We start from the raw sequence: 17,907 nt of genomic DNA, 5'->3' as shown, positions 1-17,907 counted from the left end.
CACTGATTTACAAGGCATGAATTTGCTCAGCTAAACACTTATAGTATGTTTTAAGATATGCTATAATCATCATATTCCCTGCTACATAATGTTTTCGGTGCATTTGTCACAATGATAAATGGCATTGATGTATGTTCACATTCATCATTTTTTTTAACATATTTCATCATGAGGAGGCATTAATGTTCAATGATGCTGTGGAAGTCAAATTTTACAGGTAACATCTGAATTGGGTTATCTTTTAATGGTATTTGCAAACATAAAATGATAAAGAAAGCATATTTGCTGGGTTATATGATTCTCAAATATTTTGGTCAATACACAAACATGTCATTAATAAGTAAAGAGAAGAAGAAAAAGAAACAAAGTAAAGTTGCAGACTAAAATGCATGATCTATTAAATGATCAAACCTTAAAGGATGAGCCTAACATATGACTGCAAAATAATACAAACAGTTGCATGCACAGTGAAGCTGTTTCCTCTGTTATCACAATTGCATCTTATCCCAAAAGACTATATAGTCTGTCCCAGCAAGTCTTTTCTTTAGGACCAGAGTCCTTAACACTTTCTCTAGTCTGTTTCTGTTGAGCCATCATCCTCAAGTTTGGGTTTGGCCAGGTTGGAGCGCACCCGGGCCTGGTCTACAGCATCTAACAGGTTCTTGGCATCCATGGCCAAAGTGTGTGCGGCGGCCAGCATCTGTTTCTTGCACTCTTCCTTCAGAGAGGTGATGGCGTTCTGCTGGGCCAGACGCATTTTACTGATAAGCTCAGCCAAGTCCTTATTCATCAGCTTCTGTGTGCCCTCAATCTGAGAGCAGGGTAGAGATAGAAAGAGATCTACAGTTCACATTTGCATTAATATTTTATTATGTTTTACCTCATTCACTCACTTAGCTGATCACTCTCTGAAACTTGCCATCTTGCAAGCTGTTACTGGACTGAAAATAGTTCATGTTACCATAGACAAGTGGCCCGAGAGTGTTGATATACATTCCAAAAGCACTGGGATGCTTCTCTTGTATCACTGTCTCTGTGTTTGTGGCTTTCCAATTAGTGGTGGAGTATAAATTGATTCATTCACTAACTCATTTAGTGACCATTTCTAGGGTGTTTCTCAATTCTAAGAACACAAAGAATGAACTTGTGTTATTATGAAGACCAGTCTTGCCAAGCTACCTTGGAAGAACGAAACTCGGAAAGACAGGAGGACACAGAACTCATCTATTATGAGCTTTGTGGTGTGCTGCGATCTTCCTGTTTCTCAATTAACCATCACAGCACATTTGAATACAGTCAGAGAACTACTGGCATTATCACACCAGTGACAGCATTAATATCATCACACCATTGAGGTTTTGCAGGACTAGTGATCTTAAAACTACAGATTATTTTGATAATCGGTTCATCTTTGATTCTTTTTTCAATTAATCAGATAAAAAAATATTAATTATGATTTTAAAAAAAAACAGAAATGATAAAGGGCATAAGGATTTGGATAAATTTACATTACTAAATTCATGATTCTATATTTGTCACAAAACTTTGAACATATCCTGAATCATGAAAAGTTAAGTTTGAATTTATTATTATAATTACTTGTAAAACTTTGTAGAACAAAAGTACTGATCATTATAGAGTAAAATGTTCCATCAGGGAAGAGTGGGACAAAAAATCTGCCCAGCAGAGGGCGATGGTGACACCAGAATAGAAATAATAATTCTACACAGCTGAAAAATGCATAATTATGTTAAGATACATATGCTTGTACATTTGAAGTATTTTTAATTAATATTGTAGCTTTTAAAATAGCATTGTTGCTGATTAAATCCTTCTAAACTATTCTTTAAAAAATATGTGTATGTTTATCCAGTAAAGTAATGTTTGCCATGATATAGATTTACTGGTGAAATCAGACATTACATCTGGCATTATCAGGACGATCGAACATCAGGACCCTTAGCATTATTATACATTATAGATTTATATATAGTTTAATATAGTACAATCATCTGTAAATGAAGTCCTGATTCACTCTCGCTCTGAAAAGCTGTATTGCAATATCACTGTATTACATGAGCTCATGATTAGAAACTATCTAAAACACTTTAAACCGCACATTTAAGTGTAATTGGACCTCTGAGACATCCGCATGACATCAGTGAAAGCTGCACAATTGATTGATTATATTGAAACTGAAAGCGCGGTATGATGTTGCACGTGTTTAATCAAAATGATTGATCTCCCTTTCTCCATTGCGATTGATTGAAGTGGATGGGCGCGCTCGCTTGCTCAGTTAAGTTTAACGGAGACTCACATGTGGTAAAAACAAACAGTTTTGCGAAATACATGGAAATATGTAACTGATTTTGAATGTATAACATGTATATATTTTAAACAGAAAATAGCAGTAAAATATAAGTCGTGTGCTGGAGAGGAACAACCCTTAAGCGCATCAAACGGCACAATCACTCTTTCAACACATTTGATGCAACAACCGCTCAAACTGTATACTTATTATGATCTTCTCTTAAGTATTTATTAAGTGCTCTCGTGTGCTGGATAATTTGGGTCATGTTTTTCTGCTTCAGCTGGTCTCCGTTGTTCCCTTTACAAAAGGCTTCACTACGATGTTGCGCTGCTAAGCGCTACGGGGGAACAGCTTTCGCTGTGAGCCGAGCTGAAATATTGTGTGAAACACGTCAATGAACATTGACCGGAATTTATAGCCTCGGCTGATGTATTTATAGCCTCAGGTGCATTAGATGCACCTGAGGCCAGGCTATAAATGGATACGTAACCAGGTGTCGTCTGAAACTCTTTTTCAGAGCGATTCTGTTTCTGTGTGTTTCACACACCCTGTCAAAACTTTCTTTCCTCTGTTAGGAGTTAGAATCAGTTAAACTGTGCAGTGAACTTTGTTCTTTGTTCTCTTTTCTCTTCTGTTTAGAAAATATTATATATATATATTTCTAAAAAGAGAGAATGACTGAAAGTCATAAACGGTGCGTGTTCCCTCTTCTCGCTCTATAGCTGAAGACGACACACATCAGTTTTTGCTGTTTGTTTGGGAGCACGCTGCTCTCGCGTTGCAGCAGGGGCGGTGCGCGAGCACTGCGGTTTGCTTTAACAGGCAGAGTGCGTCGTGCTCGCCTCGCTTGCTTCGGGAGTCAGCACTCTCGAAATGAAGATCGTTCGTGGGGCTCTTGCATGGTTTTGGCTGAGGAGCAAGAGACGGGTTGATCCCTTTCTCTCACTCTCTCCCCAAACCCAGCTGTTTCTTCACATGATCTCGACGCTTCCGGATCATGAGGTGGATCGCTATTCTCTTCCCGCCTCCGAGCTTTCCGTCCGCGATAAAAAAATCTACGGAGGAATTGCTCGATGTTGTTACTCGTGCGGTTGCCAGATTGGTCTGGCCACGCAAAAAGAGACCCCAAACGCTCCAAATTAGGGGATAGATTTTATCTTCCAGTCTAAGACAGGGAACGCCTCATGGGTTCCTTCCTTCTTTGATAAACCTCCATTAAGAGCTTTTTCAGCTCATGGAGAACCCTTAAAAAAAAAAAAAAAAAATATACATTTTCTTCCCGTGTTCACATACCCTCGACGTCATTATATTCGACTGTCGTGGGTGCTGAGGCACGGCGGTATTCAGTGATGCCGCCGGTCGAAGAGACGCTATGGGCTATCTCTCGCCGGGCTCGGCATCGTCACTTAAGTAGCCCTCTCTCCCTCAAAGCCTTGTAGGACAACCTCCACTTTAGTGGGAAGGGCTTATCAAGCAGCAGGTCAGGCTGGTGCTGCTCTGCACACTATGCTGTTTTACAGGCGTACCAGGCTGACCCCTGGGCGACCTGAGTGTGGGTTCTGGCGCTTGACGAGCAAGCCGCAGACCCGCCTCGGTCCTGACTGAAGGGAGGCTCAAAAACAAAGCGTGGCGAGTCGTGCTCCTCCTCCCAGGGATTGGGGACAGTCTCGCCGCACTCGCCAGCCCCGAAGCAAGACCCAAGAGAAAACCCTGACGGTCTTGCACCTAGATTAGGGGGTAGCTCCCCTCGGGACGGGGCGCGTGCTTCACTTCACCCCTCCCGGTACCCCCTCGAAGCCCCCCATTCCCGCCACCTCTTGGTGTTTCGGGTTGCAGAGGCTTCCACCAAAATTGGGTGTTTTCGCTGTTCCTGCATCTTATTCAGGACGCGAAGCACCCGACAACCCCTCAACAGGAAGTGTTAAAATATAAGAGATCCTGGCAGCGTGGAAACTCCTGCCGGATATATTCTTTTTGTGGGTCTTATAAGGGCGTCAGGATTTAATTCACTCACCGTTTTTCCGTGTTTCAACGGCGTGTTCTCACTACCGTAAACCGGATTTCTTTTTTTTGTAAAAACGAAAACTCATTCTCCTGGTTAAAGGGGCCACGGTATGTGTTCCCCTTCCAGAGAGAGAGTTAGGTTATTACACTAAATACTTCCCGTTACCCATGGAGGGTGAGGGGTGGCGTCTGGCTTAGATCTTAAAGCTTGAACTACCCGTGGGTGTTCAAGTCCAAGATGATGCCTGTCAAGACGGTCGTGTCTCAAGCCCTACAACTCGTTTGGCTGGTCACCATCGATCTTATGACGCACTTCTGTACTTCATTTAGAAGTTCTGCCACAACATGGAAAGTTCATGGAGGTTCACTTCCGGGGGCGAAGTCTTCCAGGGTCAGGTTCTTTCACTCAGCCTAGCCATTTTTACCTGCACATTCACAATGCATGATTGTAGCGCTGGCTCCTTGCGACTCCGGGGCATCTGCATTCTGAATTATGTAGACGACTGGCTGATCCTAGCGCAGTTCCAGGAACTGGCAGTTCAGCACAGGGACATCGTCTTAGCTCATCTGTTTCTCTGGGGTTGAGGCTCAACGCCAAGAAAAGCGTCCTCTCTCCCACTCAGAACACTGTCTATCGGGGCATCGTATGGAGTTCAATCTCAATGCGGGCACAACTGTCTCCCGCTAGGATTGAGTCCATTTAGATCACCCTGAGCAAAGTCAGGCTAGGTCAAGGTTGCACTGTTATCAGTATTAATGATTTCCAGGTCTCAGGGCGAATGCGTCCACAGTGATCCCTCTGGACCTTCTGCTCATGAGACCGTTTTTGTTGTGGCCAAAAGCCAGGGGATTCTTCCAAGGGCCAAAACCCCTAGGCTAGATAGGGTTACGCGCCTCAGGCTTCGTTCCCTTTCTATGTGGGTCAGACCCCGGTTTTCTGCCTTGGGTCCCACTCTAGGTGCGTCTTGTTGTCGCAGGCTGCTAACGACAGACGCCTCCCTGATGGGCGGGTAGCGGCCTTAAGTGGTCGCCCAGCTTAAGGGGATAGGAGGGTCGTCAGCTCGGTTGTCACAGTCACTGTCTCGGGTTGATGGCTGTATTTCAGGCCCTGAAATACCTCCTCCTGAGGCTGCCATGTCTTGGTGCGGGTGGACAATGCAGCGGTAGCCTCTTACATAAATCATCAAGGAGACCCACGTTCTTGTCAGCTGTATTTCTGACATGTTGGGTTCTCCTTAGGGCCCAGGGCAAGCTCCTGTCAATCAGGTCAGTTATATCACTGGATGCCCGTATATGGGAGCAGATTTACGGTCCAGACAGAAAATACCAATGGGGGAGTTAAGAACTCCACCCTAAGGTAGTAGTTGCCCAGAGTTCGCCAGCAAGGGTTTTTGCCTCTTACTGATAGCACCGTGCTGGCCGAACAGGGCTTGGTTCTCGGAGCTAATCTCTTCCCTCGACGGCTCGCCTTTGGCGATGCTGAACAGGAAGGATCTTCTGTCTCAGGCACATAATATTTCAACAATATTTCATCCCTGCCCCAAATTGTGGAATCTTTCATGTTTGGCCCCTAAGGGTACCAACTGAAGGACACAGGGCTCTCTCCTGAGGTTATCGAGACCTTTTTAAATGCCGGGATTTTTCCACTTGGAACAAGTTTGGGTGAGATCTTAGGGTAGAAGAGGACCTCTTCGCCTCTATGAATAGCGCAATGTCTCCTCTACTTCTCCCTGAAATCACCCAGCCCCCTTGGGTCTGGACGTTAAGACACATACATGACCCAGAATGCGTCTATATGCGTTTCTTTCCCGGTTTCTCTGCTCCCGGAGTCTTGGCAATGTTCACCAGCAAGGGTCTTGCCTCCTATTAATGGCTAGCGCTGGCTGAACAGGATATGGTTCTCGGAGTTAATATCTCTCCTCGATGGCTCGCCTTGGGCGATTCCGAACAGGTAGGACCTTCTTTCTCAGGCTCGGGGGACATATTCATCCCCGGCCCAAATTGTGAAACCTTTCATGCTTGGCCCCTGTAGGGTACCAACTGAGGTTCACAGGGCTTTCTCCTGAAGTTATCGAGACCATTTCAAGTGCTAGGGCTCCCTCCCTTGGAACTGATCTGGGTAGATTTTACAGGGCAGAAGAGGACCTCTTCGCCTCTGTTGATAGCGCAATGTCTCCTCTACTTCTCCCCGAGTCACCCAGTCCCCCCCTCGGGGGTGCTGATCGTGGTGGCGCATACATGGCACAAATGCTCCTGCATACGTTTCCTTCTAATAAGTTCAAATGACAGAACCAGCTAACTGCCAGTTTGCTTCAGTTCTGGATTTTCTGTGGAAAGAACTGTCAGCGGGCACTTGCCTCGCCACTGCCAGGTTCTATGTGGCTCCCACTTCGGCTTGCCACGCTTTGGTGGGCGGGGTGCCCTCTAAGAGGCATCCTTGCTAGGACCTCTTCATAGGGTAAGACCCCCCTTTTTAAAACCTCTAGAGTCAGCGTTTGTTAGACTTCTGACTCTCAATATGGTTTTTCATATGGCAATTACGTCTCTAAGGAGACTTGGGTACCTACAGGCTCTGTCTCTTTTGCCGGCCTGTTTTGAGTTGCCCCAGGTAGGACCAAGAGCATTCTTTGCACCCTCACCCTGACTACCTGCCCAAGGTGCCTTTCTCGACCCTTGGCCAGTCATTCTCTAAGCCTTCTGCTCCCTGCCTTTTGTAATGCCGGAGCAGCTAAAGACTACTCAGACTTTGTCCAGTCTGTGCCCTTCAGAATTATGTCCACCGCATTTGCTAGTGGCGTAAAGTCAGGGCAGCAGTTCTTGACTTCGAAGCCGTGACCGGGTTGTCACTTTGGGTGAGGGACCTTACTGCCCGGGCCTACGAGGCGCGCGTTCAAGCTTCGCCAGTAGGTTTTAGGGCACACTCTTCCAGAGGGCTCTCCTCCTCTAAAGCCTTGGCTAGAGGTCTCTCTCTGCAGCAAGTTTGTGGTGCGGCAGGTTGGTCCTCTCCGCGCACATTCATTAAACTTTTATAGTTTGGATGTTCTTGCCACTCTTGGCTCTTACGCCCTTGAGTTGACACCGAACAAGTTTGTGGTGCGGCAGGTTGGCACTCTCCGCACACACTAATCACATTTTATGGTTTAGATGCTTTGCTACTCCGGACTCTTATGTCCTTGAGTCGACATCTCAGCCCATGCCTAAACAAGTTTGTGATGCGGCAGGCTGGTCCTCTCCGCTCACATTCATCAGTTTTATGACAAGTTTGTGTTGCGATAGGGTTCTCTTCGCACACATTCATCGAACTTTATGGGTTAGATGCTTTGCTACTCTGGGCTCTTATGCCCTTGAGTCGACATCTCAGCTCATGCCTGAACAGGTTTGTGATGCGGCAGACTGGTCCTCTCCGCACACATTCATCAAAAAATTTATGGTTTGATGTTTATGCTACTCCGGGCTCTTATGCCCTTGAGTCGACATCTCAAGCTCATGTCTGAGACCTCTCGCGTTTTTGTGAGTACACTGCACAACCGTAGGGGTCCGGACAGCCCCAAGTGCGGCGGCGTGGGTATTGCGTTCCCTGTAGCGCTTAGCAGCGCAACATCTCGTTCCGCCTTTTGTAAAGGGAACGTCTCGGGTTACATGTGTAACCCTTGTTCTCTGAAAAAGGCGGAACGAGATGTTGCGCTGCTTTGCCGCACTGGGACGTCCCAGGACTGCTCTTCAAAAAGAAGTATCTGACGACACCTGGTGACGTATCCATTTATAGCCTGGCCTCAGGTGCATCTAATGATTACATCAGCCGAGGCTATAAATTCCGGTCAATGTTCATTGACGTGTTTCACACAATATTTCAGCTCGGCTCACAGCGAAAGCTGTTCCCCCGTAGCGCTTAGCAGCGCAACATCTCGTTCCGCCTTTTTCAGGGAACAAGGGTTACACATGTAACCCGAGACGTTTTTCATATGAGTTTCATAATGCAAAACATTTTTCATCAGGCTGTAAAGTGACGTCACTGACAAAGTTTTTCCGTGCTTGCTGCACATCAAACTAATCCATAATGAAATTCGTTGTCATTATCGATAATAACTGATTAGTTGTTGCTGCCCTAGTTAAAAGATTAAAGTCTGTAAACACTCGGTTTCTCCATATTTATTACTGTTTTAAAATGATGCCCAATAAAGCAACACATGATGATGGAGTATAACGACTCTCGAGCCGTCAAACTTTCGCGAGCTTACATCGGGAAACTCTTGAGGAGAAAAATCAACAAAACTATAAATGTCCTTCGTCTGCCACCGACCCATTGTAGTACAGAGTTCTTGCCCACAAGACACCATCCGAGGCATCCTCAATTTCAAGGACACATCAGGGTAATTTCCTGCGTTCTCGGAATGTGCGTTCTTGAGTACTGGAATCGAACATCGGCAGTGATTGATGACGTAGAACGAGTCCAGGAGAACATGAGAACACAAAAGAACGCGAACAGCTTATCTAAGACTTCCTCTTCCCCCCAAAGCAAAAGAGACACACTCTAAGATTCTAAATACCATATATCCTTCCAATAGATTTTTGAATTTAAAATTTTATTTAGAAAATGTGCCTTGTCATCTTTGTAAATATTTAATTGAAGATACAGAACATATATTCTTTAAATGTAACTTCACCAAATCCTTTTGGAGAACATTACAGAACTGGCTGATAGAAAAAAATGTGGTGGAGGACAGTTTCATCTTCAAATTACAAAATATAATGTATGGATAAACAAATGATTGCTGTAGGTTATTTGATTTGATTAATAACATTATATTATTGGCAAAATACTTTATACATAAATGTAGATTTCTTAAATCTCCTCCTTTGTTTATTACTTTCAAAAACGAATTAAAATACTTCTCAGATGCCCTCTCTAAAATGGAAAATCGATGTGCATTAAAATTGTATAATTTGTTAGTATTGTATAACCTGTTTTAAATGTTTTTTTTTTTTTTCTTTTTTTTATATTGTTTTTGGTTTTTTTGTCCTTGTGTTGAGCCTTCCACACCTGTATTTTCTTGAAAATAACTGTTTTGTGCCATTTTGTTGTATTTAGATTTTGCATTTATATAATAAAAAAAAAAAAAAAAAAAAGAACACAAAAGAACGCACATTGAGAAACAGCCATAGATCAATCACAGAGTTGCTAGTTCACCACCGAAAATGGAAATGAACAAGAATCATTTGTTCACTTAAATTAGCCTTACAAAAACACAGAACAACACCGCTGGTTGAAAACCAGAGTGCATTGATGAGAGCGAGTGTGTTTGATGCTTTGGCTTCCTATGGAACTTTTTTGGATGGCGAAGAAGAAATGCAAAAAACAACTCAAATACATTTTGTCTGAAATGTAAGTTATTTAATATTATTTACTTGTTTGTTTAACTGTTGTACAAAACAATATCACAGTTGCAAAGACATTAAAACAGCAATTTTGGATTAAATTAGCGTGCAGCGTACATGGTGAATAAAGGTGTGACTGAGAATGACAAAAGGCAAACACTACCTCTGTCCTACAGGACTTGTGCAGAGTTGGCAGTATATCATCCACACTGTTGATTAGATTTCGTAATGAGAGTCCAACATTCTGCAAAAGATCAAACAAAAATGTTCAAAACAGTACATATTCTGTGACTATGTACACAGTGGCAAGAAAAATGATGTGGATCCTTTGGAATTAACTGCTTTTCTGCATTTATTGGTCAATGGTCATAAAATGTGATCTCATCTTCATCAAAGTCACAAGTATAGGTAAACACAATGTGCTTAAGCTAACAACACACAAACAATTATTATCTTTTATGTCTTTATTGAACATGTCCCATTAAACATTCACAGTGCTATGGAAAAAGTAAGTGAACACTTGAATTTAATAACTGGTCGATCCTGGCAGCAATAACCTCAACCAAGGTTTTCCGGTAGCTGCGGATTAGACCTGCACAATGTTCGGAAGGAATTTTGGACCATTATTCCTTACAGGACTGCATCAGCTCAGCCATATTCTTATGATGTCTGTTGTGAACGGCTCTATTGAGGTCATTCCACAGCATCTCTTCTGAGGTAAGGTCTGGGCTTTGATTGAGCCACTCCAAAGGTAGATTTTCTTTTTTAAAACCATTCTGTAGTGGATTTACTTCAGTGTTTTGGGTCATTGTCCTGCTGCATCAACCAACTTCTACCAAGCTTCAGCTGGCACACAGCCACCCTGATATTATCTCATCAGATATCTTGATAAACTTGGGAATTAATTTTTTCCTTAATGATGGCAAGTGGTGCAGGCCCTGAAGCAGCAAAGCATCCCAACATCATAATGCACCCTCCATCGCACTTCACCATTGGGATGATATGTTCGTGTTGGTATGTGGTAGGGTTGCAGTGGTATACCGGTTTCACGGTATACCACGGTTTGAAAATTTACGGTTATACCATGTACATTTGCTAATCTACGGTATTGAGAAAAAAATGCAACCGGATGGAGATTCTCACATGTGCTTGTGCATCTCCTTTCCTTCTCGACTGTCTGTCAGACTCGTCAACTTGTGCCACACACACACACACATGCAGCAGATGTCAGAGAGAAGCGAGGGGAGGGGGTCTGACATGAGTGTGTGTGTGAGTTAAAGCAGTGTTTCTCAATTGGTCTATTCGGACTGGGTCGCAGACAGCAGGGAAATAACAATGCCAATGGTAACTTCTCCCATTGAAGATATTTCGGCGGTGCCCAAGTGATCGACTATTTCGGACTGCCGACGCAGATTTAATGATAATCTCGCAAACAGCTAAAGACTTCTCATCTGCACTTTCGCGAGTGTAACGAGCTCGCGCTAATGATCTGCTCTTCTCTCTGGCGTGCGCGTTCAACAACTGGGCTTCCCTCGATATTGTGGAGCGCAGACATCAAAACTGTGACCAATTTCAATTCTAGCGAGACTTTTCTAGTTTAAAGTGTTACAGAGTTTGTCAGTTCGAACCTCTCAAACAGTAGCAGGCCTGACATGCCAAACAGCACTGAGGAAGAAAAGAGCAACACTATGCTATTAAAATTACACACCATCACCTTACAAATTTGTTTCAGGATTTTACATGAGTAAAAGTAACTGTTATATTTTGACAATGTTATAGTTTCATATGAAATAACCTAAAGTTAGAATCTATTAGACCTCATTTTATATCAACAGTGGCAGTTGTAGTTCAAGTTTCAAGATGTTTCAGCTAGTATTTATTTTTCATAAATACAATCATTTATTATTATTATTACTATTATTTAAGACTAGCACACTGACTTAACCATGGTAATGAGGAGCCTTTCCTTCTGTGTAATATGTGTATAAATATTTAATATTAGGTAACAAACGGGATAATAATGGGCCCATATAAGTAAATATGCTCTTCAATTTTTAAAAGTGGGAGAGACAACTTCCTGTAGATTTTGACATCAACAACAAAAATAATGTCACTTGATGCATGTCCTTGTACTGGAAAACCAGGAACAAATCTATGCAATATAAAAGGAAATGCAACCCAGGATACATTAAATACAGGTTATGTTTAATCTATGGCAGGTTGACACTTGATTTCAATGTAAAATCTGCCCTGAAGCAAAACCAGTTGAGAAGCGCGGAGTTCAAGGTACAGACAGGAGCAGTCTGAGTGTGCTGTCGTGCATCTACAGTATATATTAACTGTTAATAATCATAGGACTCACACAGCTGATGTTATTTTTCATTTAGTAGTTCATTTAACATGCTATGCTAACATGTAAACTAACATGCTTTAGTTATATAACATGTTGTTTTTACATGCTATTTTTTTTTATCATGTTTATAATTCTGTTTATTATAATTCTTTTAGCTTTCTTATTTTTTCTATTTATTTTATTTTCAAAAGGGAGATATTTTTTACACATACTTCAATAAAATAAATGGTTTCAAGTTTCAATTATAATAAAGTGTTTGCTCAAAAATAAATATATAAATAAAATAACCCTTCTGTTTTCACTGATAATAGTAATTGTGTAATACCGTATACCGCGATATTTTCTGAGACGGTTATCATACCGTGAAAATCTCATACCGTTGCTACCCTAGTATGCGGTACCCCTTTTTACATAATACGTGTTTCCAAAACAATTAAACTTTAGTTTCATCAGTCCACAGAACTGTCCACAAACAAAGCAACAATTCTTGATCATACAGTAGGTCTTTTATGCAAGGCATGGTCCACGTTAGCAGACGTTTCTCGTGAAAAGCAAACTCAAAATGTTTAAATGCTTTGTATCATAGTAACTCTAACCTACTCCTCCAATCTCATTTCATTACTTGGATGCCATGTTTGCCAACTGACTCTAATTAGCTTTTGTTGAAGTCATCAGCCTAGGGGATCAGATACTTTATTCAGTCTACACTGTGAATGTTTGAATGATGCATTCAACATGTACAAGAACAATGTGATAATTTTGTATTATTTAAAACAGATTGTGTTTGTTCATTGTTGTAACCTAAGATGAAGATCAAACAAGATTTTGAGACAAATTTATCCATAAATGCAGGTAATTCCAAAGGGTTCACATAATTTTTTCTGCCACTGTATTACTTACTGTTCATATTATATGAAACAATTAATGCAAGTATCAATATTGAATCTCAAATTAACAAACATTATACCTCAGCCCAAACATTTTAGCAGCTTTAAAATATAGGTTCTTGTTTTGTCACATTGTCACCTTGACAGCAGAGATGTACTCAGTATATGCCAGTGTGTTGATGTCATTTTTTAGCTGTACCACCACTTTCACCACATCCATAACACACTGATACACAGTGTCCTCTGAGCGGTCCAGCTCTGCTGTAGGCGTAGGCTGAAAAATAGAGGAGGGAGAGAAGACAAGATAAACTGATTTCTGATTCTGATCTTTGTATTGGGAAAGCAGAGTGTTTGATACAAATATTTATGTATGAATAAAGATGCTTAAACAAGTTTCAATTGTCCAGAGTGAGTCCTTACCTGCACTGTAATTCTGGGTGGTTTTGCAGGTGGCTGACGGAGTTCCGCTTTAAGTGGAAACAGAAAACCGTCAAAAGAAGTGTGGATTCAATGGTGTATTTAATTATGTCTGAATATTACATCAATGAACGTATCTACTGTAGAATGCAACAGAGGACGAACCGTAAGTAAGTGGTGGTTCAGGTGCCTGGAAATCAATATAAAAAAATATATTATTGAGGTTGCCAAGTGTCCAACTACTAGATTTACCAATTGGGTGGCTGCCATTTATTTAAACAGTACATCAGCTATATGAATTGGAATAGAAATTCAGTTTATAAAACAGATGTAATATAGATTTACAGAATAAAGAACACACACACCTCAGAAATATTTGTGTCCTCATGCACCATTGGGTACTGGGAAAGAACAACAATGTGTATTATAACCAATATTTAAGAGACAAACCTCTATTAAAGAATTCCCATGTACTATGTAGAGGCATCCTACTGTATATTTCTATACATTAGGATAGGATAGACAGGTTTCCTGGCTTACCAGAAGCTTCTCCTCCTTCTTCAACCATTTTGTGTCCTCCTCCATCTGTTCTTTCTGCATCATCAAAGTTTCTTGCATACGCTCCTTCTCTGCCTGCCACAGTCGCTGGGCGTCTTCCTTACTGGAAGGCCCGAAGCTGAACTCACCCTCCTGACACATGCATACACACAAACAACCCATAAAAGTTCTGACACTTCAAAAAACATTCATCATACAAAATTGATTGCAAGCCCTAGTGTTTAACCACCATGAATAGTTCGTAAAATGAATAAATTTAAAATAAGTAAATAAATAAACAAAATATGATTTGTTAATAGCCATATTTTACCCCAAGACTAAGGCGACGGGGCGAGGCCTTTGCAATGGTCAAGTTGTTGGTGGAGTCGACAGGTGACTGGTAATCACATGGGCTGGCCAGTTCTGGTGAACTGGCACATAAAGCCTCATTCAGCTGGCAAACATACACAAATACAAAATTGAAAATGCTGATGTTTAATTCTAACTATCTTTACAAAAGTAACCTTGAAATAATTGCAAATGTACTTAAGAACAACACCTGAAGGTGTAGGCCGACACCAAGAGTATTTCCAAAGCGGGTGGTATTGATTCTTGAAGGCTGCAGGTGTAACATGATGCGCATTACAGTAATGAGGAATGTAAAGAATAAACTGACTGTAAGCATGCACAAACAGCGCAGAGGGAATGACTGCTACCTTTGGTGGGGGTTCACTAAAGTTAGACTTGGGCTCAAGGAAGCGGGTGTTACGGGCTTTGTCTCTCTCTCTCTCCACCTCCAACTCCTTTTCCATTTGGTGGACATCACTGGTAAAAAGAGCACATTAGATAAAATGAATGTAAAATCAATTCAAAGTCAATAGTCCTTCATAAAACATGAGCAGAACAAATTTCTGTGTAAATCTCTTTTAAAACATCTGTAAAACCTTACATAATTTATATGCAACAATTTTCACAAGAATTAATTCATGAAAGCTATAAACAGAAATTTCTTCTCGTGTTTCATGAATGAGGCTCAATGCATGGAATATCTGCAGTGTTCTCACTAGTGGCTGTAATATACTCTAAAAGATCACATTTCAATAATATTGATTACTACAGGGCATGACAGGAAAAACCTGATGTTGCAGGCTAGTTCAGTGAAGGTGGGTCTCTCTGGGGGGTCATAGCTCCAGCAGCGGGTCATGAGAGAGTACAGGGCAGGAGGGCACTGCTCAGGTTTGGGCAGCCTGTTACCCTGCTCCAGTTGGTTAATCACATCACGGTTGTCCAGCCAGTGGAATGGCTGCTTACCTCGGCACATAATCTCCCACACGCACACAGCTGGAGAGGATCAACACAAAAGGATAACATGGACGTGAGGGAGATTCACACTAAATTGCATGGAATCTCTTACAAACAGGAGTTACAAAATATATTTCAGCTCTTTTTAAGAAAAAAATTCTGCTCTGAAATGTCAGAAATTAATTTGTTCTTTGAAATTTCTGAAAGTCATAAAAGTTGCATAGCCAATATCCATCCAAGTGCCTTGGTAGCACAGCGTATCACTCAAAAACATATTTGTAGATATTTAAAGGGGTCATATCATAAATAAAGTATTTTGCACCAAAAATAGACTCTCTGTTCTTTTAATTTGGCCATTTATTAAGTTTTGTTATTAAGCCTCTTCAACTGTGGGGCATTTTTGGGCTGCCGCCTGCAGTTTTTCACACTAAAATCTAAAAGCTCACCATTTAAACATACTGTGGACTAATTGCCAAAAATGTGTCTAATTTGTTCAGAAACCTCTCCAAATATTAAATAAATATGCAATTTATGCTTAAATAATATTGTATATGTTTACAATCTTACGATGAATAGAATAAAAAAAAGAATTCTTGTCCTAACTTTGTCAGCACGTAATTCTGGTTATGTTCTATCCCTGCCCCTCCAACGTCTTATTTTATTCCACTAGATAGCAGCAAGTACTAGAAAAAATAATTTGTACTCTTATCACCTCTGACACAAAATGCTGATCTATAATGTAGGTGGCGCTCAAATGCATTTTAGCCCTCACAGATGTGCTCGTCCATAGACATTCAGTCTATTTTTCAGTTCATGCACCACTCCCATTGCTTCATCCACGGCCTCTGAGAGAACTAGACATATTTTATCATCATTAGTTGGTAACATATAGAAAACTGCCTAAGATAAGAGCAGATCTAAAGTTTTTAGCTATTTGGGGCTCAACAGTGATTGGCGCATAAAAGATACATTTGTATTTCATGTCTTTCAGATTTCATATTTTACTTTGTGATTATTTTGAAAATCTTTCAAACTGTGGTACTACAACAACAAAATAAACTGTACAGACACATTACTGAGAATGAGTTTTCATTTGATATATTATTTGTCTATTTATGTTATATTTGAAAGATTTATAAGTGCTATTTTTATATTTATATTAATATTTCTACCACTCTAACTTAAATGAAGAGGTGATGGTTATCTATGAAAAGTTCAGATTCTTTTTTCTCCCAATTTGGAATGCCCAATTCCCACTACTTAGTAGGTCCTCGTGGTGGTGCGGTTACTCACATCAATCTGGGTGGTGGAGGACAAGTCTCAATTGTCTCTGCTTCTGAGACAGTCAATCCGCGCACCTTATCACGTGGCTCGTTGTGCATGACACCGCGGAGAATCCCAGCATGTGGAGGCTCACGCTACTCTCCGCGATCCATGCACAACTTACCACACGGCACATTGAGAGTGAGAACCACTAATCGTGACCACGAAGAGGTTACCACATGTGACTCTACCCTCCCTAGCAACCGGGCCAATTTGGTTGCTTAGGAGACCTGGCTGGAGTCACTCAGCACACCCTGGATTCAAACTTGTGACTCCAGGTGTGGTAGTCAGCATCAATACTCGCTGAGCTACCCAGGTCCCTTGAAAAGTTCAGATTCTAAACTTTCAAACGATACATCATATGCCTGACTTATGTATTCGGAGACTTGAATATTTTAAGCGTAAACCTTTTTCGAGACATAGCTCCCCTTTTTGGACCTGCAAACTTGAAGAGCGACTTGTAAACACTATGTAAACAACCTCTTCACGAGTGAAATAAGATGCAATTCTTCACTGTGCTTGTGAGCTGCCGTCAAATCCAACATAGTTTTTAACTGCCCCATCCTCCAATAAATCTTTGCAAAGCCTGCATTATATTGAGATATAATGAGGAAAACAGTAATACAATGGCCCCAAAATGTATTTGGACACAATTTAGATTGATTTAGATCCTCTATCATACTTAAATGAATGTCATTGCAATAGAAAACAAAAGCGGTGTGTTCTAAAAAAAAATTCAAACATGGTAAGTTACTTTGTGTCTAAAAGTGTCAAAATGCTATCTTAGGCCACAGTACTGAATACTGCACAGTGGCTTTATTGATTTATTCAAACAAGGGAATGTATGTGCAAATTATTGTTGCACTAATGTCATTGGATGGAACAAGTGGTCATGTCTTCAATTCTGATGATTTACTCCTATTCACTTACCATACATCCACACATCACTGGCTGCGGTAAAGCGTCTAAAGTTAATTGATTCAGGAGCCATCCATTTGATTGGTAAACGAGTAACAGATGCTGCAGACATAATGCAAGTTAATGAGAAATTTCTATTGTTACAAAGCTCAGAATGAACAATAAAACAAAACATATTTTAGAAGATTAACATAATGTTACATCTGAGGAATTTAGACAATTATAGTTTAATCCTAGAACACCTATGTGGGTAAAAAATCACTATAGTTTTCACATGAGGTGATCTTTTGATCTGCCACACCATTCATCTTCAATAAAATGGTCTTTGGCTATATGAACTTACTTTATAACATTTTCTTGAATATTTTTGTAATTATAAGAGAATTTGCATCACTATCACTAAGTTTTCAATGCACTTAACACTGGTATCACACTACATGGTAACTACTATGTTCTACTACTTATGTGTAGTATACATT

At 41.0% G+C, this 17,907-nt stretch overlaps 1 protein-coding gene across 1 annotated transcript in view; it reads right to left on the bottom strand.

The window, feature by feature from the left end:
* Positions 1-195: 195 nt before the first annotated feature.
* The window catches only part of ptk2bb (protein tyrosine kinase 2 beta, b), a 34,130-nt gene continuing 16,418 nt past the window's right edge, over positions 196-17,907 (bottom strand). The window contains exons 20-31 of the mRNA XM_052095566.1: positions 17,441-17,530; positions 15,022-15,226; positions 14,602-14,710; positions 14,445-14,504; positions 14,217-14,339; positions 13,889-14,038; positions 13,714-13,749; positions 13,514-13,538; positions 13,352-13,398; positions 13,071-13,205; positions 9,855-9,935; positions 196-811 (exon numbers count right to left, since the gene is read on the bottom strand). Of these exons, the coding sequence (XP_051951526.1) occupies positions 572-811; positions 9,855-9,935; positions 13,071-13,205; positions 13,352-13,398; positions 13,514-13,538; positions 13,714-13,749; positions 13,889-14,038; positions 14,217-14,339; positions 14,445-14,504; positions 14,602-14,710; positions 15,022-15,226; positions 17,441-17,530 (1,301 nt within the window). The 3' untranslated portion in view covers positions 196-571. The remainder of the gene's footprint in view (positions 812-9,854; positions 9,936-13,070; positions 13,206-13,351; positions 13,399-13,513; positions 13,539-13,713; positions 13,750-13,888; positions 14,039-14,216; positions 14,340-14,444; positions 14,505-14,601; positions 14,711-15,021; positions 15,227-17,440; positions 17,531-17,907) is intronic.

This window comes from Xyrauchen texanus, chromosome 28 (genome assembly GCF_025860055.1).
Source record: "Xyrauchen texanus isolate HMW12.3.18 chromosome 28, RBS_HiC_50CHRs, whole genome shotgun sequence".
In the NCBI taxonomy this organism is placed as follows: Eukaryota; Metazoa; Chordata; class Actinopteri; order Cypriniformes; family Catostomidae; genus Xyrauchen; species Xyrauchen texanus.
This window is presented reverse-complemented; position numbering and strand designations above follow the sequence as displayed.